This window comes from Orycteropus afer, unplaced genomic scaffold (genome assembly GCF_000298275.1).
Source record: "Orycteropus afer afer isolate SDZICR_OR568_19922 unplaced genomic scaffold, OryAfe1.0 scaffold00086, whole genome shotgun sequence".
NCBI classification, from domain to species: domain Eukaryota; kingdom Metazoa; phylum Chordata; class Mammalia; order Tubulidentata; family Orycteropodidae; genus Orycteropus; species Orycteropus afer.
In genome coordinates this window covers 7175594-7202213 of record NW_006921673.1, presented here as the reverse complement: position 1 = coordinate 7202213, position 26620 = coordinate 7175594, and the positions used below count along the sequence as shown (strand labels likewise).

General features: G+C 39.7%; 1 protein-coding gene across 1 annotated transcript in view; it reads left to right on the top strand.

The window, feature by feature from the left end:
• Nucleotides 1-26403, top strand: part of PRDM6 (PR/SET domain 6) — a 137173-nt gene extending 110770 nt beyond the window's left edge. The window contains exons 5-7 of the mRNA XM_007942230.1: nucleotides 4771-5113; nucleotides 15249-15425; nucleotides 26289-26403. Of these exons, the coding sequence (XP_007940421.1) occupies nucleotides 4771-5113; nucleotides 15249-15425; nucleotides 26289-26403 (635 nt within the window). The remainder of the gene's footprint in view (nucleotides 1-4770; nucleotides 5114-15248; nucleotides 15426-26288) is intronic.
• Nucleotides 26404-26620: the final 217 nt, after the last annotated feature.

Genomic DNA, 26620 nt, shown 5'->3' with positions numbered 1-26620 from the left:
ATGTATATATATAAATAAACATATATATGAATGTGTATGTATACATATGTACATCTACTTGTTGAATCTGCTGACTCATGGAGACCACACATGTGTCAAAGTAGAACTAAGCTCCATAGTACTTTCTGTGTCTGATCTTTTCAGAAGTAGATGGCCAGGCCTTTTTTCTGAGGCACTTCTGGGTGGCCTTGAACTTCCACTTTTCTGTTAGTAGCTGAGTGAGTTAACCATTCCCACCACCAAGGTACTCTATGTACTCTATGTATATATATATTTGTGTATATGTTATTTATGTGTGTATATTATTTATATGTATGTGACCATATTATTTATGTGTATGTGTGTGTGTGTATATATGTGTGTGTGTGTGTGTGTGTGTATGTAGGCTCTGGTGGCACAGTGATTAAAGTCTCACCTGCCAACTGAAAGGTATGCAGTTCAAATCCCCCATCTCCTCAATGGAAGAAAGATGTGTCAGTCAGTTTCCATAAATATTTATAGCCTTGGAAACCCTTTGGGACACATCTCTGTCCTGTAGGGTCACTATGAGTCAGAATCAACTTAGCAGCAATGGGTTTGGTGTGTATGTGTATGTGTATGTGTATGTGTGTGTGTGTATATATATATATATATATATATATATATATATATATATATATGTTGTAGTTATGTGCCATCGAGTAAGACCTGACTCATAACGACCCCTCTTTGGGTTTCCGAGGCAGTATCACTATGGAAGTAGTTGCCCAACCTTCCTTCCAAGGCTAGTGGGTTTGAACCACCAGCCTTCTGGTTAGCATTCAAGTTCCTTAGGCAGTATGCTACCAGAGCTAGCTGAGGATTTGTACCTTAGCTTTAACCATCATTATTTTCTTAAATTTGAGAAAAATAAATCATTCAATGACAAATTACAACTAATATCTAGGCTTAATAACCCCCCCCCCAAAATAAGAGTGAAGTGTTTTAGCAATATAATCATGAGAAGAAAGAAAAAAGTTTATTTTCATAACATAACAGATCTATTGTAAAAATAAAAAAATAACTCCAAGAAGTCTGCTGAAGGAGCATGAAGTGGTTAACCAATTAGTTGTAAGCACAACTTGGTAAGTTACTACATGCTGACAAAATCCCAAATCACCCAGAGACTTGGATATATATATTTACATATTCATAAATATGTATATGTATATATACATATACATATGTATATATGTAAAATGTCCTTCTCCTTTTTGAAATACAGCTAATGGGCAGAGACACAGTAGAGAAGGATGGTCAGGGAACACTACCCTGGAAGACAGAAAGCTATTGTGTCTATCCTAGCTCTGTCCTTACCTGAGTGTGTGACCCTGGGCAAGTTCCTGAATCTTTTCGGGCCTCAGCTTTTATCATCTGTAATAAGAGTAGGCTGCATTAGATCAGCACTTCTTGACCCTGATTTAACATTAGAAGCACTTGGGGAACTTTTAAATATGCAGATGCACAGGTCTTACTGAGAAATCCTGTTTAAATTTTTAAAAATCTCCCCAGTGAACCTAATGCGCAGTCAGGGTAACTCAATGCTGTCAAGTCAGTCCTGACTCATAGCGACCCCTCCTTGGGTTTCTGAGGCAGTATCACAACGGAAGTAGATTACCCAACCTTCCTTCTGACCAGTGGCTGGTGGGTTTGAACCACCAGCCTTCTGGTTAGCAGTCAAGTACCTTAGACACTATGCCAGCAAGAACTGCCACCAGCCACTCCTCGGAAGGAAGACTGGGCAATGTACTTCCATAGTGATACTGCCTCAGAAATCCAAGGAGGGGTCACTATGAGTCAGATCTGACTGGACAACAGTGAGTTTGGTTTTAGTTTTTGGGTAAGTTCTTTTTAAGGAGCTCCGATGGCGTAGTGCCTAAGGCATTTGACTGCTAACCAGAAGGTTGGCGGTTCATGCCCACCAGCCACTCTGTGGAAGGACAACTGGGCATTCTACTTTTGTAAAGATTTACTGCCTCAGAAACCTAAAGGGGTGTCACTATAAGTTGGAATTGACTCAATGGCAGTGAGTTTTTTTAAACTCTTTTCAGGACTCTGATTCTCTTGCTCTGTTTTTATTTTCAAAGGCAGGATGGACCAGGCTGACAGTGTCCTGTAGACACAGCCTTCTTTTTATAGAATATGTCTAGTATATGATTATTTATACCCAGTGCTTTCTGAGAAGAACAACATACTGTAGTGGCACTATGCCTTGTTGCCACTAGGCCATGCTATTATTTTTTTAATTATTACTACCACTGTGCCGATATTACATATGGGAAAACTTGGGCACACAAAGACTGAATGACTTGTCTAAGATTACCCAGCTAATACCAGTAGTGGCAGCACCTCAACCTTCCTGTATCCCCACACATGGTGTCTACCTGTCCACTCAAGCACAAAGCTTTCTGGAGTCATGTTCCAGTACCATTCCCTGTTCATAGTTGAGAACACTTGCATCTTCATGCTCTGTAAAAACCCTCACAATGGTCTGTGGCAGCGCAGGATGAGAACTCTCAGTTCATGTGTGTTCTTCCATGTGGCTGGGAGCCATTGACCAGTGGCCTTAGTTTGCAACATTTTCTTGCTTGCTGTCACCAACATTTTTGCCAATCATTGTTTAGAAAATTTTTGGTTTCTAATTTCCTTCTCTTGACCACTCTATAACCTATAAATTCTTTGACTCTTAGAATGAGCAATAAATACATTTTATTGATCCAGTTGTTGTTGTTGTTATGTGCCGTCGAGTCAAACCCGACTCATAGCGACCTCTCCTTGGGTTTCCGAGGCAGTATCACTACAGAAGTAGGATTGCCCAACCTTCCTTCTGTAGTTACTTTAAAAAAGAATACTTTTTAAGCATGTTGGGTTCTGATCATCTCTGAACTTGTAGATAACCAATGTGAACACTTGATAAATATCATTAACCCAATAACAACTTAGAAAAAGAAAATCATTTTTCAACTATTTTCTCTTCAAAATTGTTTCTCCACTGCCAACAGCCCATTTAGGTCCATCTCCCTCCATTCCAGTCTCTTCTTCTTCTGTTATAGGAATGATGGCTATTGTTCATGTAGGCCCTGTGATGTACACTTTTATCACCTTATTCAAATGTCAGAACAGGGCACTTAAAGATAAGGAAACCAGGGCTCATAGAGCTCAGCATCTATTTAGTGTCAGCCACAGGCCAGGCTCTTTGCTGAATGCATTCTCTACATTATCTTGTTTAATCCTTAGAATGGCTATTTTACATTTCACTAAGGGTGGTACCAAGTATGGACATACTCCATAATTTCTCACAGATACAAGATTAGTGAATACTTGAGTTGGGATTAAAAGGTAGGCCATCTCACACACTAGGCCTTGCTGCTTTGTTTTTATCATCATTATACAACTCTTCCCATTTTACAGATGAAAAAACTGAGATACACAGAGATTGAATAATTTGAGTAATCATTCAGCCAATAAAAGTTAAAGTCAAGATTCAAAACCTAAGCCTGACTTGCAAGCACCATACCTTGTAGGGTCCCACTCTTAGTTTATCTACTGTGCACTCTGCTTCCAAGTCACGCCTCATTCCAGCTCTCTCTGCACATTGATTAGTTTTTCATACTATTCCTCTGCTCAGGAACAGTCTGTATCTATTTTTGAGGACTAAAATCCTTTTATTGATTTATATTTTTGAATTTTTTAAGCCCTCTGAGGTCTGTCTACTCCCACGCCCACCTTATTCCCACAGTGTTCAGAACCTATCCCTTGCTAGGTCAGTCTGTCTCCCTCATTATCCCAGCAGTATGCCAGACTTTTCCTGTCTCCAGGTGTCTTTCATATTGTTCCCTTCGTCTCTGCAGCCAGCTTTTCCTCTATCTTTTTTAAATTGTAACTTGGGTGAAAGTTTAGAGAGTAAATTGGTTTTACATTCAACAATCCATACACATTCTGTTTTATGGCATTTATTGCAATCCCCACACCATAACAGCATACTTCCCACTTCCTCCCTGTGCCTATTTTCCTTCATTCTTTCTTCTCATCTCCTCCGCCCTCCTAGCTCTATCCCTAGGCAAGTACTGTCCTCTTGATCTCAGATGCTTGATTGTTCTAATGAGTGCATACCTTTCTGATATTGCTGTTCATCTTGTAGGCCTCTCTATCGTTTGGCTGCCAGTTGAATCATGGGGCTTAAGTTTAGTTCCTAGCTTGAAGGGGGTCTAAAGGCCATAGTGTCAGAGGTTCTGCCAGTCTTCATCAGACTAGTTCGCCTAGTCTTTTTAATGATTTTCAGCCAGCTTTTCTTGAATATCGTGCACAATTTATTATGTGCTGGCAAGGTCTGGTGGAAGACCTAAATCCTTCATGTAGCCAACCTGAATTAACCTTTTCTGTTCTGCTTAAGGCCACCTTCTGTGCAAAACCCTCTCTGCTTACTCCTCCATTCTATACTTCCATCTGAATGCCCTCCAAACCCAAGGTGCAAAGTGGAGCCTCATTATGGAATCTTGTACATCTCAAGTCTTAGGTAAACTCTGTGAGGGCAAAGATCATGTGAAATCAATCCTAAGGTCAAATAGATAGACACTGAATGACATATTAATTTGTGATAATAAATATCAGCTCTCTGTTATTATGTTAATTATGAGTCCAGAAAAACAAGGTTTAAAATATTGATTTATAAGAATTTTTTAAATACATGCTATTTTTCTTATTTTAAGGGCTAGTAAAACTGATCTTCTAAAAATATTACTGCTTTCCTAGTAAATGTCCCTTCAACGGTAATGGAAGCCATGTGCAGACAAGACGCCCTGCAACCCTTCAACAAGAGCAGCAAACTCTCGCCAGCCACCCAGCAGCGCTCCATTGTTTTCCCACAGACTCCATGCAGCAGGAACTTCTCTCTCCTGGATAAATCTGGGCCCATCGAATCAGGATTCAACCAAATCAACGTGAAAAACCAGCGGGTTCTTGCAAGCCCGACTTCCACAAGCCAGCTCCACTCGGAGTTCAGTGACTGGCATCTTTGGAAATGCGGCCAGTGCTTTAAGACTTTCACGCAGCGGATCCTCTTACAGATGCATGTGTGCACTCAGAACCCCGACAGGTAAAACCCAACTCCCACTGCTCACAAGGTGTTTGCTTCCAATCACCTCCTCCAGACGCACCCCTGGGAAAAACCTGTGACGAGAGGTTTCTGTGTTCTGGAAGGTCAGAGAGTACTGTTGGGGCACTGCTCAACTTTACTGTGATTAGAACTGTGTGGATGGGCTGGTGACTGCAGAGAGGAAACTGCGCTTGCATTCTAGACAGTCCTGTACAAGTCTAAAGGGGAGCTAAAAAGGAGGAACATTTATGAATATCATAATGGAAAAATGAGGTCAGGATAATTAGAATCCTCTCTATCTTCCAAAGATAATATAGCTGGCTGCTCAGCTGCTGTCACAGTCATTTCAGGGTTCACCTCCTGTGTGCCGTGGCTATGAACTTAATTAAGTACTAAGAGGTAATGAATTGGAATTTTTTGCTTAGTACTATTTTTCTTCAGAGCATGCAAACCCATAAATCCTGTGAAGCTGTCAAAAGGAAATACCTACTCTGCTAGTGATGTGGAGGAAAACAGATGCCACTTATTCAATAAACTAATATCCACACAGAAGAAAAATGTTGACTAGATACCTCAGAGTCAAAGTTGGTTTGAAAGTTTGTCAATAAAGAATTTTATGGCCATGAACTGAGGATGAAATTTAGCTGAACAAGTGAATTAAAATTTCAGGTACTCTGACGAGTGGCATAGTAGATATAATGGAACAATTATTTATGAATCAAAACTGGTTTATTCGACAGTTGTGATAGCTAGCAGCACAAAAGACAAAAATCAAATTAATTCACTATGAAAGGATTGCTTGTGTTTTATATCTCCTTCATGTCCTATGAAAATTTGATTAAAACCAAAATATCTAATAATAGCATTGAAAATGAGCTTTGAATATAAAACAGAAAATAATATTTGGAATGAGAGTAGGAGACTCAGAAGCAGAAATCCTGAAAGATTTCTTAATTTTGGCACTGATTAACCTTAAGCAAGGTACTCAGCTCTCCTTTCCTAATAATGTATACCCAGCTTTTCTGTCCCAACTCTTCAGGGTACAGCAATATGCCTGGGAAAGCCAAGCAAGGTCAGGAAGGAAGGAAATGCAGTGGAGAAGGGGCTGATGGCTATTTTCTAAAGTAGTAATAATTAATTTTAGAGTACATATGTGGATTTAAATGTATAGGTGACATAGTGCCTGAGGCATTTGACTGCTAAGCAGAAGGCTGGTGGTTCAAACCCACTAGCCAATCCTTGGAAGGAAGATTGGGCAATCTACTTCCATGGAGATGTTGTTGTTGTTATATGCTTTCGAGTCAGACCCGACTCATAGCTACCCCGTATCACTACAGAAGTAGATTGCCCAACCTTCCTTCTGAGGAGTGGCTGGTGGATTTGAACGACCAGCCTTCTGGTTAGCAGTCAAGTGCCTTAGGTACTATGCTACCAGAGCCTTAGAAACCAAGGAGGGGTCACTATGGGTCAAATCAACTTGACAGCAGTGAGTTTAGGTTGTTTTATTTTATTTTATTTTTTATGCTGTTACTTGTGCCATTCTAATGGCACTACTGAAAATAATGTTGAAACATTTACATTAGGTCTGTAAGGCAACTGTGTCTTCCCAAGCTTTTACCTTCATTAGGAAGAGAGGCTCCTGGTGAAAATATCAAGCCATTGCTACACATCTTAGTACTATTAGTTGTAGAGGTGATACCAAAGTTTTCAAAATATTTCCCTCATTCAGAAAGTGTTTTGAAATTTTTATCTCCTTGCAAGCTTATCTACTTTAAATTTGCAGGGCATTTCAATGTTTTTTTAAAAAAATATAAAACATGCATTAAAACTTTGTTATTATAAACATGCTTTATAAACTAAGTGCAGATGAAAGGATTTATTATGTGCAAAATTCTTGTAGATACAATCGTAGTAAGTGAACATGCAATGTAAAATAAAATCATAGTTAAAAGTTTCTGAATTCTGGAACTCAAAACTTAGCTTTGAGTATGACATAATTTCATGGTGAATGTCATGTAAAGCAATAAACATGTGGCAGAGTATATAGAAAGATATTGAAACAGACTATTTTGTCTGATTCAGTTACACTTAGAAAGTCATGTTTATGTTATGGTTTAAGTCCCTATGAAGTTTTCCCAGTGAAATAGTAGTTTAGAAAATGTACATGTACAAAATACACATCTATGAGAGATTGTTAAAGAAATGCTGATTTTAATCTAATTTAGAGTTATTGGCAAAAATGCCAGTAGTATCAGACTCCCATCATGTGTTAGACCATGATGGGTTTATCTGAGTAAGATGTCCAGGTGTTGTGTGCTAAGACATCCTAGATGAGTAATGGGCACTTGTTGTCTGGGTAAATAACCAGAGTTGGATTGAATTACTCCAGCCGTAGGTCCGTACTTCTCCCTTCCCTGTGCTTGTTGGTGAAGTCCTAAGAGGTGGTTGCCATCATTCCTGAAAATTCAAATTAAGAATGATGACTTCAAAAACTCAGTCTCCTGAAGGCAATGTCATGAAGTACAAAGCTTTTTAGTAATGGTGTGATGATGCTTGAATTATACTCTCACATTTGAATTGATTTCTGGAGATAAACAGGAAATAGAAAGAAATGTCCAGTCATTTGACCCACTAGCCTCATTCTAGGGAGGAAGTTTGTTTTCCAGAATATGGGACTGGAACAGCTCCTTTTTGTTCCAAAGCCTAGTATGCCTATCTTTGTACCAACAAGGTTGGAAGGAAAAGATAATCTCATAGTTCTTAACTACATGGGTGGATTGCTCATAGGAGAAATGCACAGAAGTACAATGGAACTGTCAATTTGATCATGATAGTAAGTTTGGAAACTTTTCTGTTATTATCCATGTGGAGACTTAGAACTGCTGAATATATGTATATACAGGCAGTCCTGGGTTACGAATATCTAACTTACGCACAACCCGTAGTTATGAACTAACTCCCATAAAGCCTATTATATTAAAAATTTGAGGTACATGCAATGGTTTGTAATAACAAATAGGTGCTACTTTGTGACATGCATCAAAAATTATTATAATTATTGCTGTATTATTATGGTAAACCTCTTTTACTGTATCTGGAAGTGTTTCTTTAATGTTTTTTATGCATAAAATATACTAAGACAAACATTTGACTAACTGATGTTGGATACAAACTGTACCTAACTGTTCCGACTCCTACAAATTCGACTTAAACACAGACTTGGGAATAGAACCGTTTCTAATCCAGGGACTGCCTGTATTCTTTAGTGATTGATTCCATAAGTCAGCCAGCTTTTAGTCTTTGGCAGTTTGTGCCCATTCAGCCATAAACAGTAGAAGAGCATAGAGCCTAACATTCAGAAACCATTTTTCATCTGTTTGGGAAAACTCAAATGCTCTTATTTTGATAGGAAAATCTTGTTAGAACCAGAGGCAAGAGAGACACAGAAGACAAAGTCAGAAGATAAACAGGTTAGAGTTACAACCAGGCCTGAATTTGAAACAGGCCCCAGAATCTTAGGTCCAATTTTCTTTTTTTTTTAATACAATGAACTAAATGTTTGGCCATGAAATCCCAGACATTTGAACTTTCATCAAAGACACTGTGTGTCTGCATCTGTGAGCTTTTTCATGTGAGGGTCCATCAAAAAGTCTATGCCTTGATTTAAGGGGAAGAGATTCATGGAGACTCAGGCACTCAGAATCACCCTTTCTTCCAGCGTTGTGGTATTCACATCAAATGCAGAAAAAAAATTCTATTTGATCTAGCAAGGTAGGAATCATCACTAAAGATAAAAACACATCCAAGAGAGTCTAGGAGCCACACAGTTGTTATTTCATGATTTTAATTTGTTCATATTCAACAAACAAAACCAAAAATCTCTTCTTCCTTTTCCCCAGGCTGCTGACTATTCTTTTCCTGAAAAAAATTGAAAGGCAAGCTATTGGAATCTAGAACCAATATTTTATTCAGGGACTTCATAAACATTTGGGTTTTTACATAAGCATATTGCCTAGTGCCCTACCAGGGCAGTTCGACTCATTTGTACTTGAACTAGGAGTTAGAAATCCTTTTCTTTTTTTTTTTTGCTGCAGAGACTCCCAACAGTCCCATTGGGGGTGCTCCAGAAAGGGGTAAGCAAAGCCTTCAATCACAGTGGATTATTTTCTGATGAATATGTTCTCTTTTATTTTCTGCAGAAAGCGTTTGTAATGCTTATCTTTACTTTGTTTAGTTTGCATCCTTTTTCTTTTCCTTTTTCCTTCTTTGATTGTTTGTGACGTGGGGAAACTTTGCTTTCAGCAACCCTGGCACCATCAACTGTATATATTTGTGTTTCAAGTATCACTGTTCGTAATTGGATGTGGTGGTACCAAAAGGGAAAGTGACTCCAGAAGGTGCTGTTGGGTAGGAGGGGCCTGGAGATAATCCATCACCATAATAGTTTCTTTGGAATGTATCGTGGTCTTGTGTTCCACTGTTTCTTTTTTTCCCTCCACGTGTGAAGGTTATCTTCTTTTTAGCTTTCGATGTTTTCCAGGCCTTTTGGCTTCACACTTTCGTAGCTTTCCTGAAATCTTTTTCTCCTTAGATAGAGCTAATTTCCCACTCCACTCAGCCAGCAGTGACCTAAGTAATGCTCCCTTTGAAGTCTCGGGAGATTTGCACTTGGACTGGCTGAAGAGGAACAAGGAGAGAACGTGGCCCCAACTGACAGCTTTTGTCCTGGAGGCTTTCGTGCCATGAAATAAAATCAAAGAAAGATTAATAATTTGAAACCAAACCACACTTAATTTTGTTAAATGTTTCATCCTTTTCCTATGTGTACCCCAAACCAATTACAGACTCAAAGCAAATGAATTGCACATTTTACTGTAGTAATCTTTGTCAGAGGAGTTGCCAGTTACAGATAATGCCAGGGGATATGCAAAATTATTATACTGCTTTCTTTCAGCTTAAAATTTGACCAGCTTTGATACATGCTAACTAAACCAACCAGCGGGCTTTACCTGATTTTTAGTTACTTCTTTATTGAATATGGAGCACCTTTAGTTTTTCAAGAAGCTTGATAGTTCTGTGTTGAAGCTAGACACATGAGCCATTTAAATTTAAATTAATTCAAAATTAAGTAAAACAGTATTTAGTTTCTCATTTGTACTAGTTTCATATCAAGGGTTCAACAGCTATGTGTGGCTATTGGCTCCTGTATTGGACAACACAAATGCAGAACGTTTCCACCATTGCAGAGATTGTTCTATCGGATAACACTGCTGCAGGTCTCAAATAGCAAAAAAGCCATAAGCTATTTCTGAGTGTAAGATGTTATCCCTTTGTGAGGAATGCTCATTCCGTTTGCTTTGAGAAGAATAAAAAATTGTATGTGTGTGATGACTTAGGGTGAATAAAGGTGTTATAGAAAGGAGATGCCCATTCAATTATGCAATGACATGAGATCCTGGAAAGAGTAAAATTAACCACAATACTTGAAGATGCCAGTCCTCACATACTTCTTTTGATATGACTCATCAAAGGGAGACAGAGTCTGCTGCCTGTATGTTCACTTTGGAGTTGAAATTGATTGTATCCAAAAGTTTAATAAACTTATTTTTGGCTAGACCTTAGAAAATTTATGAGGAAGGTAGTCATCAGATTGAAAAGCCAGATAATGACAACCAATTCTGTGCCTAGGGCCATTCAGTTTTAAACTGAGAGGTAGAGAATTAGGTCAGGCTCCTTAGGTCCTGCAAATGGTTAAGTGCTTGGTTGTTAACCTAAAGGTTCATGGTTGAAACTCACCCAGAGACATCTCAGAAGAAAGGCCTGGCAATCAGTTTCTGGAGGGTCACACCCATTGTAAACCTTGTGGAGGACAGTTCTACTCTGACATACCTGGGATCGCCATGAGTTAGAATTGACTCGACAGCATGGTTTGGTTTAATAGAAACATACCTATAGTCTTAAGTCTTATGGCCAGTTGTCCCAAAAGAAGTTGTGATGCCTGAGTTTCCATGTTGTTGTTGTTGTTATGTGCTGTCAAGTCTGACCAGACTCATAGCAACCCCTCTGTTCCGGTTACCTAGTGCCACTCTAACAAGAATATATACCGTAAATGGAATGGCTTAAACAAACAGTAGTTTATTCTAACAGTTTGGAGGTTTTTAGTCCAAGTTCAAAGTGCCAGGCTTTAGGGGCTGGGTGAAAGTCCCTCAGCCTTGGGCTTCATCTCTGCCTCCAGCTCCCAGCCCACTGAAGCTAGAAGCTTTTCTTCACTCAGCTTCTGGCTGCTGAGGCTGCCAAGCCCAAGGTTGACAAGTAAAAAGGCACGGTCCAGATGGTACCAAACTGCATGGCAGGTCATTATTTCAAGTCCATTGTAAATCCCAAAGTCAGCTGAGCATGGCAGGCTGCTGAACAACAACAGGGCTACATGCTGGGTCTAAGCGTGCCATAAGCTAGAGACCATTCCCCAAGGCTTCTGCTTATATACGGGAAGCAGACCATATTCCCTAAGGCAGCTACCTACTCAGCTGCTAACAATAGATTCCACCATGGAGTTGATTACCAGTCTCATCATGGGAAATACTACATCCAGCTGCCAAGCCATTCAACCAGGCCCAGCCAAGTTGACATACAAATTGAACTACCACACCCTCCTTGGGTTTCTGAGGCAGTATCACTATGGAAGTAGATTGCCCAAACTTCCTTCTGAGGAGTGGCTGGTAAGTTTGAACCCCCAGCCTTCTGGTTAGCAGTCAAGTTGCCTTAGGCACTATGCTACCAGAGCTCCCATGGGATTCCATAGTGGTGATGCTTTCTAAATCCCTGCTCTTGGGCTTGAAGATTTAATTCTGTCTTCAATGTATTCTTTTGTCCTTAAATGAAACTCTAGACACAAAATCAAAGTTGAAATTATTTTTTGACCATTTCCTTCTATTCAGTTTTTTTGGGGGAGGTGGGGGGGGGGAGGTGGAGTGGCAGTAAATTGAAAGTGCAAGAAGAGACGGTTTAAAGGAGTCTTGTCTATTTATTGTGCAACTTCTGGATTTTCTGAGAGCTTACTTCCTATAAATTTCTAGGCTGAGAGAGATAATCTGTTCTTACAGTGGCAAGTAGGGCACAGAGTTTGGTTCTAATTCTGCATAAAACTATCTTCTGCAAAGGTGAATGTGACTATATGGTCTAAAATCTTATTCTTCAAGATACCTAAGAATGATGGTATATCACTTTGCTTTTTGAAATCAACTAAAATAATGTTTGGTCCTACATTTTGGTACTAAATTTTCTTGTTGCTCCATATTCTCAACTGTTTAACGACTGAGTTTGAATTGCCCATATTCTAACAAGTATACATCCACTCCCCCCGCCTCACCCACCACACTAATAGAAAGCGCCATATGCAGAGAGTTGACCAGTACACATGATGGAAGATGGAGATTATATTGTTTATGGTGTCTTTTGAGAGGTTGTGTCCTGGACAAATCCTCAGGCCATGCACATTTACTGATTATCCAAGAAGAAGGAACAGTACATGACAGGATATGAGACAGCATCTAGTTCTCTCCATCCTCCTTGCCAAATAGATGGGAAAATAGAAGGTTTAGGGAAGTTGAATGATTCGACCAAGGTCTACAGCTACAGAGGTTAAGTGCTGAAGCAGACTTACCTCTCCTGTTTTCCCTGATCTAGACTCTTCCATTCAGTGAAATTGAGTTCTACAAAGTTTTATAAACTGTGCCATAGGGTACTGAATTCCTAGCAAACACTTCTTGGGCTAGTGCTTGGTAAGGGTGATGTTTTGGAATCCTATTAACCTTTCATTGGTGTTCCTATAGTATAAGAATTCATCATAGCCTCTCTGTGGTTATTTCTGCTCTTTGGTATGTATATCTTTGCCACTGTGACTATTAACATAAAAAGGATGGATTGACTTCTGACTATAGGAAATAAATCACCCCAACTTTTGACAGCAGTGTTAGAAAAAAAAAAGAAAAGATTAATTGGTTTTATTTAGAGGCTTATTGTTTATTGTGATAGCTATTAAAAATAGATAACCAGAGGCTAATAAATGTTAATGGTCCCTTCAGTATTAGAAAATCAATTGTCAGGAAATATAGCATATATTAATATATTATTTTGTTTATAATTTTCAGTAACATTAATAACGTTCATCTCTGAGAGAATTATTTTTTGAAGAACCCTGCAAAAAAAAGGTTAATAGTTATTACAAAGAACAGATTTGGCAGGAGGACATTTCATCTGCATATTTTTAATGGCTCTCAAAGCATTATTTTATTATTGTAATAAAATGCGTGTGTAATTTGTCAAGATTGATAAACTCCTTACCAAGGACTCTTATATATTTCTTTGAAACTTGTTCGAGAGCAGTTAGATAGATTTCTAAATGTAAGTAATTAAAATTGTATAGTATTGAGTTATTGACCAATCCTAGACTATTAATCAAGCTAAAAAATTCTACAATCAGTGCTCAGTGTGCTGAAGCCTGGTAAAATAATAGTATTTGTGCTCAGTGAGGCAAGTAGCGACAATTAAGCACTTCACTTGACAAATGAGAGGGTACACTTTATTTTACACTTAATTGAATTGTTGTACATGCTTGGTCACCATTGTCTCCTAGCCCTTCATTTTCGTTTCTGGTCATTGGGAGCTTAAGCATTTGTTCAAGGCAGAGTGGTTAAGTCTGCTTTAGCCATTGGCTTTCTAAATACAGCCAGGAATGTCTGGGCCAAAAATCAGGGCTTTGTGAGTGCTATTAATATCCCTCATGATAGATTACTAAATTAACAAAAATTTTTGATAAACAAATTAGAGCCCTGTCAAGCAATGAATGTGAAATAGCTTTGAATTGGGAAAACCCCTCAGGTTCTATATCACTCACCAGATTCTGCATAAGTAAGCAGAACTTCTGTAGAGAAGACAGAGTTTTAACCCATTTTATGAAAACCAAAAATGGGTTTACTTCTAATGAGTTGTAAAGAATGTTCACTAGCAGTCTTGCTAAGTATCAGGTGTTTGTCACAACTTCCTTCCATTTGCTTTTGCATCAGAGTCATCCTTCTGCAAGCAGTATGATATCCCATCATTTCTGTGCTGCTATAAATCATTGCTTGCTACCAGATCAAACTGAGAAACTCTGAGGTTCAGGAAAAAGACCCAATAGGTAAATTTGGAGGATGGGGACTAGGAATTAGAAGTCAGGATTTATGGGTACATTTCAAGACTGGATTCTTTTACAAAGAGACATCTCTGGATGTGTATCTGTGTTTGTCTGTGCAATATCAGTGGTTATGCTATTGACAGACCTCAAGCCAGTTTATTATTTACTAAAAGTCATATACGTTTACTTGCTTATTTGCCTGTGTGTTTGCCTGGCATTTAGAATATGATTCAGATACCTTTGCATCCAGACCTTATTTCCTGTGTGGACAGTTTATCCTCAGTTTCTTAAACTGACTGATAGAAATAATAACTCTTTTTTTCCCATCCTAGAGAATGATTATAAAGATTATACTTGTTGTTGTTGTTATGTGCCGTTGAGTCGGACCCGACTCATAGCGACCCCTCCTTGGGTTTCCGAGGCAGTATCACTACGGAAGTAGATTGCCCCATCTTCCTTCAGAGGAGTGGCTGGTAGGTTTGAACCGCCAGCCTTCTGGTTAGCAGTCAAGTGCCTTAGCCATTATGCTACCAGAGCTCCCAAAGATTATACTAGATACTTGATTTTAAAACACTTTGAAAGTTAAAAGTGCCATGGAAGCATAAGAGATGATTACATAATTTTTCTTTTTGACATTCTTTTTAGTCAAGACTGTACTTCAGTGAACACAAAAATATACTAATATTTGCCTAGGAGAGATAAGAACAAGAGATTAGTTTCTTGAAATGATGTGATTCATACTAGGAAGGAATCTTCATTTGGAAATTAGTCTCAGCAGTTTTGTAAATTTAGTTCCTGTGACAACAAGTAAACCACTGGGAACTCAATGCCTATAGCCTTACGATCCATTTAAAAAACTGAGAAAATGTCACCCAAAAGTTTTGGCCTTTCCCTCATGGTGTTGAATTCCATTGACTAATGCAGAAAATAATGACCAGGCAGTGTCTTCATTTGTTTCAGACCCTACCAATGCGGTCATTGCTCCCAGTCCTTTTCCCAGCCTTCAGAACTGAGGAACCATGTGGTCACCCACTCCAGTGACCGGCCTTTCAAGTGTGGCTACTGCGGTCGAGCCTTTGCTGGGGCCACCACCCTCAACAACCACATCCGAACTCACACTGGAGAAAAACCCTTCAAGTAAGTAGCGGTTAGCCCTTTCCTCCTCTTGTCTCTTACTAGCCTTTCCCGAGAGCCAGCGGAAGAATGGAGAGATGGGTTGTTGGCACAGTGCTGCCCAACCCAGTCAGCTGATGAAGGCTGTTTGGAAGGTTAATATCCAGTCGGCAGAAGGACCTACTTGTTTAGTGACTGAAACTTGGAAAATGAAATCAGGACACCTATACACTGGTCCTGGTTTGCGTTATGTAACCTTGGACATGAAACAATCTTTCTGAGTCTGTTTTCTCATCTGTAAAATAAGGAGGTAGGAGTAACTAATTTTAAGGTTCTTTCTGGTTCCTGAGGTTCTGTACCTCTAGAATTTGAGCTAGGAGTCACCAGAGCTTTTAGAACCATCAGTAAGCCTCCTGGTCACCAGCAAGATGGCCACATTTTAAGTACATTTGAATAATCATCTCCCAGGGAACATGAACCTTTCAAGATTGTGGTGAACTATTTCCTTTTCTTTCCTATGTGTTACAGAAGTCTGAATCTATTATAGCAACCAGTTTTTGACTTTTCAGTGTACCCTTTAGACTGCAGAATTACCATGTTGGTGAAAAATAAACCTAGACATAGGGCACATCAAAGCCCTTGAGGATTCAGGGAATGTGGGAAGAGAGAATAGAATTTCAAGGGCTTTGGCAAGGCAAAGGCACCTGACAGAGTGTGTATTTCTAGATATATCAGTCATGAACAAAGTCAATCTTAGTTATGCTAGATTACTTATTCATTTATTCATTTGTTTGTTCTTTCATGCATGTGTTCATTCAGCAAATATTTATTGCACATCAATTCTTGTACTAGTCACCCTGCTAAACACAAGGGATGCAAAGGTGAATCAGACTTAGCCCCTGTCCTTTGAAGACCTCATAGTATATGAGGAAGCCTCTTTTGGTTACCTCTAGTGCTGCTCTAACAGAAAAGACCACAAATGGGATGGCTTGAACAAAAAGACATTTATTCTCTTACAGTTTTGGAGGCTAGAAGTCTAAGTTCAAAGTGCCAGGCTCTAGGGGCTGAATGAAAGCACCCTCAACCTTGGGCTTCAGCTCTGCCTCTTGCTCTCAGCCCACTGGAGCTGGAGGCTTTCTCTTCAGTCAGGCAGCTGCTGGCTGGTGAGGCTGACAAGGTCAAGGTCGACAAATAAAAATGGCACAGTCCCAATATTAGCAAACCACAAGGCAGCCCATTGATTCAAGACCATTAAGAGTCCCAAGATTGGCAGACAACATGGCAGGCTGCTGAACAATGACTCGGCTACATGTAGGATTCAAGTGTGCCAAAAGCTGGGACCTTCCTCAAAGTGGCTTCTCATAAACTGGAAGCAGACCACATCCCTAAAGCTACTCAGCTGCTCCAGCAAATTCTACCATGGTGTTAATTACCAGTCTCACCATGGGGAATAACTACATCCAGCTGCCTAGTCACTCAAACCCAGGCCCAGCCAAGTTGACACATAACTTTATCACAAAGCCTGATTAATAAGCAAGTATTACAATATAGGGTGCAAAGTACAACAATAAAGCATGAATCTATAATATTTCAGGGTAGTACAAAGATGAAGTAATCAATACTGTCTGGGAAGATGATATTTAAGATGTGTGTGGAAGGACCAGTTGGGCTTTGCTAGACATATGCAGGGAAAGAGGTACTTCCAGCAGCTCAAACAGCATATGAGCCAGCACGTGGGACTGGCTGCTGGTCTCAGAGTTTTTGCTGTCTGTGTGATGAAGTCTTTTCTGTTCAAACCTGTCACATCTCTCTTTACTCATTCGCTATGCTAGCTTTTCGTAATTTAGAAGGAAAATAAATTTCAATCTGTGGAAGGAATATACAGAGCCACGGTACCAAAAAAAAATTGGTTAACATTCAACCATTTCAAGAGGTAGCATGTGATCAAGAACTGATGGTATTGAAGTAAAAGTCCAAGCTGCACTGAAAGAATTGGTGAAAAACAAGCTCCAGGAATTGACAGAATACCCATTGAGATGTTTCAACAGATGGATACAAAACTGGAAGTGCTCCCTCATGCATGCCAAGAAATTTGGAAGACAGCTACCTGGCCAACTGATGGAAAGAAATCCATAGTTATGCCCATTCCAAAGAAAGGTGATCCAACACAAAGCAGAAATTATCAAACAATATCATTAATATAACATGGAAGTAAAATTATGTTGAAAATAATTCAAAGACAGTTGCAGCAATGTGTAGACAGGCAACTGCCAGAAATTCAAGCCAGATTCAGAAGAGGATGTGGAACAAGGGATATCATTGATTGATATCACATGGATCTTGGCTAAAAGCAAAGAATACCAGAAAGATATTTACCTGTGTTTTGTTGACTCTGCAGACATTTCACTGTGTGGATCATAAAAAATTATGGATAACAGGAATTCCAGAGTACTTCATTGTGCTCATGAAGAACTTGTATATAGAACAAGAGGCTGTCATTCAAACAGAACAAGAGAATACTACATGGTCTAAAATGAGAAAAGGTGTGTGTCAAGGTTGTATACTTTCACCAGTCTTACTCAGTGTGTATGCTTGAGCAAATAATCTGAGAAGCTGCACTATATGAAGAAAAATATGCCATCAGGACTGGAGGAAGACTCATCAACAACCTGTGATACGCAGATGACACCACCTTGCTTGCTGAAAGAGAAGAGGACTTGAAGTTCTTACTGATGAAGATCAAAGACTATATATAGCCTTCAGTATGGATTACACCTCAACATAAAGAAAACAAAAATTCTCACAATGGGACCAATAAGCAACATCATGATAAATGGAGAAAAGTTTGAAGTTGTCAAACATTTCATTTTACTTGGATCCATAATAAATACCCATGGAAGTATCAATCAAGAAATCAGATGACATATTGCACTGGGCAGATCTGCTGCAAAAGGCCTCTTTCCAGTGTTAAAGAGCAAAGATATCACTCTGAACACTAAGGTGTGACTGATCCAAGCCATGATATTTTCAGTAATCATATATGCGTATGAGAGCTGGACAATGAATAAGTGAGACCAGAGAAAAATTGATGCATTTGAATTGTGGTGTTGGCAAAGAATATTGAAGGTACTATGGACTGCTAGAAGAATGACCAAATCTGCCTTGGAGGAATACAGACAAGATGTGCCTTAAAAGTGAGGATGGTGAGACTTCGCCTCTCATACTCCATACATGTTATTGGAGGGACCAGTCCCTGGAGAAGGACATCGTGCTTGGTAAAGTAGAGGGTGAGCAAAAAAGAGGAAGACCCTCAATGAGATGGATTGACACAGTGGCTGCAGCAGTGAGCTCAAGCATAGCAACATGTGTGAGCATGGCACAGGGCCTGCAGTGTTTTCCTCTGTTGTTCATGAGGCCACTATGAGTCAAAGCCCACGTGACAGCATTTAACAACAACAACAGGTGTTTAATCTTATTTACCTTCTGTAGGACAAGATCAAACAAGAGAGAAAATGACTCAAGCAGTAGGAAATAATCCCCATATTCAGTCTCAGCCAAAGTCTGGTTAACCCATGATTTCCCTTCCAGACCTATTAGTGTAGTGTTTTAGTTATGGAGGGCTGCTGTAACAGAAATACACTAAGTTATTCTCTTGCAGTTTAAGAGGCTGGAAGTCCAAGTTTGGGACACTGGCTCTAGAGGAAGGCTTTCTCTCCCTGTGTCTATTGGTCCTAGGAGGATCCCAATGCAGCGACCTTGGGTCCAAATGACACACTCTGCTCCTGGCTTCTTTTTCTTGGTGGTGGTAGGTCCACCCTTTTCCAGCTCTCTTCTCTTTCCTTTTACCTCTTGTAAGATAAAAGGTGGGAGCTCTGGTAGCATACTGGGTAAGGCACTTGATTGTTAACCAGAAGGTTGGAGGTTCAAACCCACCAGGCCTCTCCTCAGAAGGAAGATGGGGCAATCTACTTCCTTAGTGATATTGCCTTGGAAACCCAAGGAGGGGTTGCTATGAGTCAGGTCCGACTCGACAGCACATAACAACAACAACAACGACAAGATAAAAGGTGTTATAGGCTACATCCCAGGGAAGCACCCCTTATATTGGATCAGGGCTGTGATGGGTCTAAGAGTATTGCATCCCATCCTTAATTCTCTTATACCTGATCAGCTTATCACATCAGATCATGTCATGGGGGATCATTACATATCTCACACATTACATCATTACACAACTGCTAAGCCATTGATAACCATGGCCCAGCCAAATTGACACAAATTTCTAGAGGACACAATTCAATCCATGCCACATGGTGTGTCTTGGCTGTTGGGTTCAGCCTGAGGCTGGGCTCAGCTCTATGTTGGTAAGCCAGAGTGAGAGTTCAGCTGGTTTGGTTCCTGACCATCTCTGTCTGCCAGCAAGGGAGGAGTTCATAAAAGACCGTCATTTTCACTCCCCTACTCAAGAATTAGATACCTCTAATCATCATTCTTAGGAGCTCTGGTAGCATAGTTTCTAAGGCACTTGACTGCTAGCCAGAAGGCTGGTGGTTCAAAACAACCAGCCACTCCTCTGAAGGATGATGGGGCAATCTACTTCTGTAGTGATACTGCTTTGGTAACCCAAGGAGGGGTTGCTATGAGTTGGGTCCGACTCGATGGCACATAAAAACAACAACAACAATCATCATTCTTAAGGAACTCTGGTGGCATAGTGCCTAAGGCATTTGACTGCTAACCAGGAGGTTAGTGGTTCAAACCCACCAACCACTCTAAGGAAGATAGACTAGGCAATCTACTTGCATAAGGATTTACCACCTCAGAAACCCAAAGGGGGTCACTATAAGTTGGAATCTACTTGATGGCAGTGAATTTGGTTTCTTTGATTTTGGAATCCTCATTCTTATGGAGTTCCTGGATGGCACAGACTATAAAGCACAGGGCTATTAACTAAAGGGTTGGCAATTAAACCCACTCAGAGGTGCCTCAGAAAAAAACCCTGAAAGGTCACAGCCATGAAAGTCCTATGGGGTACAGTTCTGCTTTGCAACACATGGGGTCATCATAACTCAGAATCGACTCGATGGTAACTGGTTTGTTTTTTATTTGGTGCATTAGTCCTTATTTTTCATCTTGGTTAAATTTGTGTTATCAATTAATTATAAATGTAATGATATATTTGTCTGTATACATAGATGCATCTTGCTCATGGCATAAGGGCATCTGGCCAAGAGTGCACAGTCAGGTCTAAAATCAGTCCTGCACTAGGCTAGTAGTCAAGCTATCAATAGCCTAAGGGAGACATTTGTCTAATCCACTCTAAGGTGCCAGGTGGACTAGCATGATCTGAGGACTTTCCTCTCTCAGAAATTTGTGTCACAATTTACTCAGTGAACTTTGTCATTGCTCTCATTCTGACTTCCGGTGTGGAGGGTGGGAGGTGGGGGTCATAGATTCTGATGTTACCACTGCTATAGGAGCTCTGGTAGCATAGTGCCTAAGGCACTTGACTGCTCACCAGAAGGCTGGCCGTTCAAATCCACCAGCCACTCCTCAGAAGGAAGGTTGGGCAATCCTACTTCTGTAATGATACTGCCTCGGAAACCCAAGGAGGGGTCGCTATGAGTCGGGGCCGACTTGACGGCAAACAACAAAAACAACAACATTGGTGAATGTGGAAGACGAGAATCTCACATTTCCCATGCCTTTGAGCAAGTTAGCTTTTCAAAAGTGGATTTGCAGGAGAACTAAGAATCCTTCTAGCCATTTATATTAGAGAGGGCAGCCAGATAGACACAGTGCCAAGAATCAGATTGATTTTTATCTTGTTGCTGTGTAAATAGATTTTAGTAATTAATTGAAGAGGTTTCAGGGTCAAAAATGGGAAATAGATTTCTATTAATGTTAAGGTGTTACTTATGTGTAACCTCGTTGACTCCACTCAACTTTTTTTCTTTAACATCCTGTTTTTGTCATGTTTCCAATACAATTGCCATTTTAACTTGATTTTAATTCAGATTACTATTTGAAGGGCTTTAGTAATTGTGGGTTTTTTTCTTTTCGGCAAAAGTATTTTTTGTGACCATAACCTAATTTCCTTGGGCAGGGTAGGGGGAAGGCAACAACCTTGTGGGTTGGTTTCAATTCTATGTGCATGTTTTAATTTCTTCTGCTCCTGCTCATATCAAGATAGCGACGTGCTGTAGGTTTTTTTCATTTACTTATCAAATATATATTCCTAGGGGAGAGCTAAGTGTATGCTTATTTTAAAAGTGCAAGATTTAAATATCTTCTAGGAAATGGAAATTTAAATCCTTTAGTGTATACAACCAAGTCTTTCAAGATTGAACTGTTCCAAGGGAGTTTTGGGAATCTTCCAACTGTAGCTCATGGATGTCTGTCTTAGGGACATTTATAAATATTATGAAGCTATCCTTTTACAAGCTTATAAAACAAACATTTGAAAAACTTTTGTTGCAGATTAGTCAATAAAATGGGTTTCGCCACAACAGTTCATTTTACTACAACATCAACTAATGGGCATTGGCTTAAACAATTTTTCAAAGAAGGAAAAGAATCTTGGAAAGATGCACAACCCTAAACTGTACACCTTGGGTGGTTTCCAAATAGATGCCCTAGATGGCTCATTCCCCAAATTTTGCTACCTATCCAGGGTCCAGGAAACCTTCAGAGTTCTCAGGGGCAAATCTCAGTGGAAGGCGAAAGCTCTTTCCAACTTCTAAAATCTTCACCTGAGAAGTGGTTTTTCAAGGAACAGCAAGATTATTGCAAACCGAAGAAGAATGTAAAGGACTTGGCATTAAATGAACAGAGTTTCAGTCTAGGCTTTGCCTCACAATCTGCTTGGCTGACATCTCACTGAAAGACTCCATCCCTGGAGCTATAGCTAGAACACAGACATCTCAGCAACTGACCTAGGCTGTAGACATAGAATTTCTGTGATAAATGAGTATGTAGGTAAATTGAATGTCAGAGGATCATACCTGAGATCTTGGCTTTCAGTTTGTGCTGTAAAACTAGATGCCATGGTGGAGAAGGAGCAAAAGCAAGTCATCATTTTTTTAAACAGCAGTTACCAAGCACTTTATGGTAATTGGAGGGAGGGAGGGAGGTGGTTGCCAGTCTAAAGAGTCTTCACAGAGAGGACTCCTTTCTTCTCTGTCATTAAAAATAATCTCTTAAGATCTCAGATGGCTTCTCTGCTCTGTGTGAGAGGATCCGTATGAACTGCTTGATTCCTGCCTTCTGATCCTGGGAAGCTACAAGAGCAAACCAGGACTTGCCTTAGGAGGAGTTCTTCTCTTCAGCTTTGCTAGGAAAAAAAACAACAAAAATAAAACCAACTCACTGCCATCAAGTTGATTTCAACTCATAGAGACTGCCATTGGGTTTCCAAGACTGTAAATCTTTATGAAGGTAGATTGCACTATCTTCCTTCTGCAGAGCAGGTGGTGGGTTTAAACCACTGATCTTCTGGTTACCAGGCAATGCCTTATCCAAATAGGTGGAAATATTCATCACTCTGCTTTTGCTTTAGGTAAAGACAGTTTGGCTCAGTATAAAAATCAAAGGAAATTCCGAAGGACCACTGATGTTTGCACAGATCTAGGCAAAATCAATACAAATCAGTAAATATGCATTGAGCACATCATGTGTGAAGCTCTGTGCAATTTGGTTCCGTTCTAGAAGTATTTTGTGACTTGTGGAAGCACAGGAAGTTTGATTGCAGGTTTCTGTGGAGCAGAACTTTCCTTGGTTTTGCTCATCTGTCAGTCTCAGGTGCTAATTGTTAAGTTTCCAATACATACAACCCAATCAACTGCTACATTAAGTAATGAATGATCTCTAATCTAAAAGTAAATGAAGTATAGTAAGGATTCTCATACTGGTAGAAAGCTGGAGACTTTCTCTTTGCTGAAATATTTAGAAGACTTTTCACTTCAGTGTTCAGGCGATGTTCTTCTCAAGGCTGTGACATCAGCACCTCTACTAAGAGAAAGCACACATAGGGAAGATCTCAATGTGCAAGACCATTTCCTTCCTCCTAGCTCATTCTCTACATCTTTTTTCCCTCCTTATTTTGATTATGCCATCAAGTTGATTTTGACTCATCCTAACCCATATAACAGAGTAGACTTACCTGTAGAGTTTTTTTAGGCAGTAATGTTTATGGGAGCAGATCACCAGGTCTTTTCTCTTTCAGAGCCATTGGATAGGTTGAGAACAGCCAAACTTTTAGTTAGCACCTGAGTGCTTAGCCACTGTGCCACCAGGGATTCTTGTCTTGTTCCATTGCTCCATATGAATCCAGGCTTAGACATGCTCATATACAATTACGTGTTTGGGTTTATAATTCAGTGTTAATTAAATGCTAACCAACGGAAGTCAGGGCTCTGACCTTCTAGCACCTAGATAGTTTAGTGGAGGCTGTCCTTCTGATGACTTTCATTAAATTATGAAAATATTTTGTGAATGAACTTTTTCTAAAATTGAAGGCAATGAACACAAAACTGAGGCCCTTCCTATATATACATTTTTTAAAAGGCATTTTTTATCTCTAGCTCCTTTTGTTTCCTTAAGTACACAGCTTGTAATCTTATAATTTCCAAACCACATAGAAATTCAAGTAGTAGCCCACTCTTCTCAAGAAGATCAGAATTTCTGGGAAAGGAACCTTAACTAAGATAATTGTCTATACATCTGTGTATGTTTTTACTCACACTAGGTGAGCAGACTGCAAAAAATGATTTTTCAGCAACGGTCTTAAAACACACCCTGTAAATTGGACTTATGGAATTTTCTGAATGCTACAACAAATTTCTTCCATGTCTATAAATATCTATGAGACATTTAAACAAACGCTTGTGAAAAATTCAACTTTTATTTTAATATCTCCATCCAATCGGAACTTTTAAATATAATATAAAGTTTTTTCCTTACATGAGGCACTAAACTGTCAGTTTATGAACTCCTTATATTCTAATACATGGATTAGAAGAGCAGAATTATGACCCAGGTAAATTGTCATTCCTCATAATTGCTCAAGTTTATTCCACTTTCTTTGAAATTGATTCTAGAGCTTAAAAAAAAAAAAAAGGAATATAATAATTTGAAAGTTTGTCAAGCAGTGAAAGGTAGTATATTTTGACACACTAATCCAGCAACTAATCAGTTTTCTAATAAATAATCAGCAATTCGCTAACATGTCATCAGCACTTCAGGAGCTCTGAAGAGAGGATGAGCTGCCCATGGACTTTAATGAATACACCAAAAATCATTAGGTGATCAATACTTCTGAGTTATTTTCATTGAGCTGATAGGTCTGACACATTAAAGCTGACATTATACATTTGTCAAGATCACAGTGCAGTTTTTAACAGTGGAACAGTCTGCTAAAAATATTTCCTGAAAGACAATCAAAGAAACACAACTTCTTCACACAGACACACTTAGTGGGCACAGAGCCTGAGAAATCCAAGTGTAAGAGTCAAGCTCCAGCATCCTAACATACAAAAATATGAAAAAAAAAAAAAAAAATCCCCATGATAGATGGATGTTTTACATTTTACAGTAATTATTTCTGTAGTAAGGCACCTTTTATAAGTTAGTGAGGAGAAACAGGAGGGACACATACTGGATAATAGGGCTTCTGACTTCCTTATCTATGGCTTTCAGTAGGGCAGAGGACACATTGTGGCTTTTTCCCCAGTAGTATAGGGACCAGAAAAGCAAAGCTAAGTTATTAAAAGGGGGGCAGTTGTCAGCAACTCTTGAATACCTTCAGTGCTTTGAGGGGAGGACATTATGAGATGGCTGAGGTGGCCATTGTGCCCTGCAAAGTGCTTGACCAAGCACATGCTCCAAGCAGCCCAGATGTGCAGGGTCCAGACGTGCAGGGTGGTGATGGGGTCACTGTCTGCACAGAGCTTCCTGCCACAGTTCATCTCTGCATATATATATACAATGCCAGGAACAGCAACAGAAAAACTAGAGACCACCACTAGGTTGTATTAGTTTTGGTAGATTGTGTAGCCATCAGACTAGTAAGTGTGTGTTGTATGGAAGATATGAACATGAGATATAGGCCCAGGGTCTCTAGATTACATTTTTTTTTTTTTTTTAAGTTAAGGAGAGGGGATATTTTTGAAGTGGTAAAACCAGTTTTCTTCTTATCAGACATGTTGGCCCACATGTACATTATTACTTCCACTGTACTTTCTACGGAGGTGGACATCTTGACCTACACAAACATCCATTGATCTCTGGTTCCTGAGCTCCCTCCCACTCCAGCATTGTTTTAACCCTCAACATAGTTGGGCTGTGATGCTCTAGCCTTTACAAAAAAGCAGCCACCCTAATCCACCCTCCGTAGTCACTGCAAACTAATGTCCTGTTTCCTCTATTTTCCAAATTCAGAGATGATCATTCTTTGGCCGCTGTGCTAAGGGGAGTAGAATTCCTGTTTTTAAATTAGCAATAGGTGAAATTCTATTTGTCATCAATTTCTCTTTGGGGTTACAGAGCAGAAAACTGCAGACAAGCTGCTGCTTTGATGGCTTACTCCTAAAAATCTCTTTTTGTTCTTTATCTATTTGAACTGACAGTGATCAGAGCTGTAGCAGGACAGGGCTCTCTGGAGAAATCACCTTCCCCCTGCCTATTGACAGATCCCTCTGTTCAGCATCAGATGGGCTTTGTCCCATCACAGGCATCCAGGCCTTGGAAGGAGCCACCAATTAAACCTCTTGAGCCGGTAAAATCTGAAGCCACTTTGGAGTGTCTGTTCTGATTAGGCAGGATGAGAGGAAGCCCATCACCCTGCAGGCCCCGCTCCCTGGTCTCAATTTTCTCTCTTGCCTCCACCAGGTGCGAGAGGTGTGAGAGGAGCTTCACGCAGGCCACCCAGCTGAGCCGACACCAGCGGATGCCCAATGAGTGCAAGCCAGTAACCGAGAGCCCAGAATCAATCGAAGTGGATTAACTGATTGACTGGTTGGAATTAAACTGCAAGGAAAGTCATGATTAAATGTCACGGACACTTAAGCAAAACCAAAGATTTCCTCTGAGCAACTTTCAATCAGTCCCAGAAAACCAAAAGCAGTAATAAAATAAGTAAGATGTTAAGAGATATTGATCCTGGCGTGGAAGTCAGTCCAGGAAAGAGATTATTTATTTATGACTAGGGATGAGACTTATTT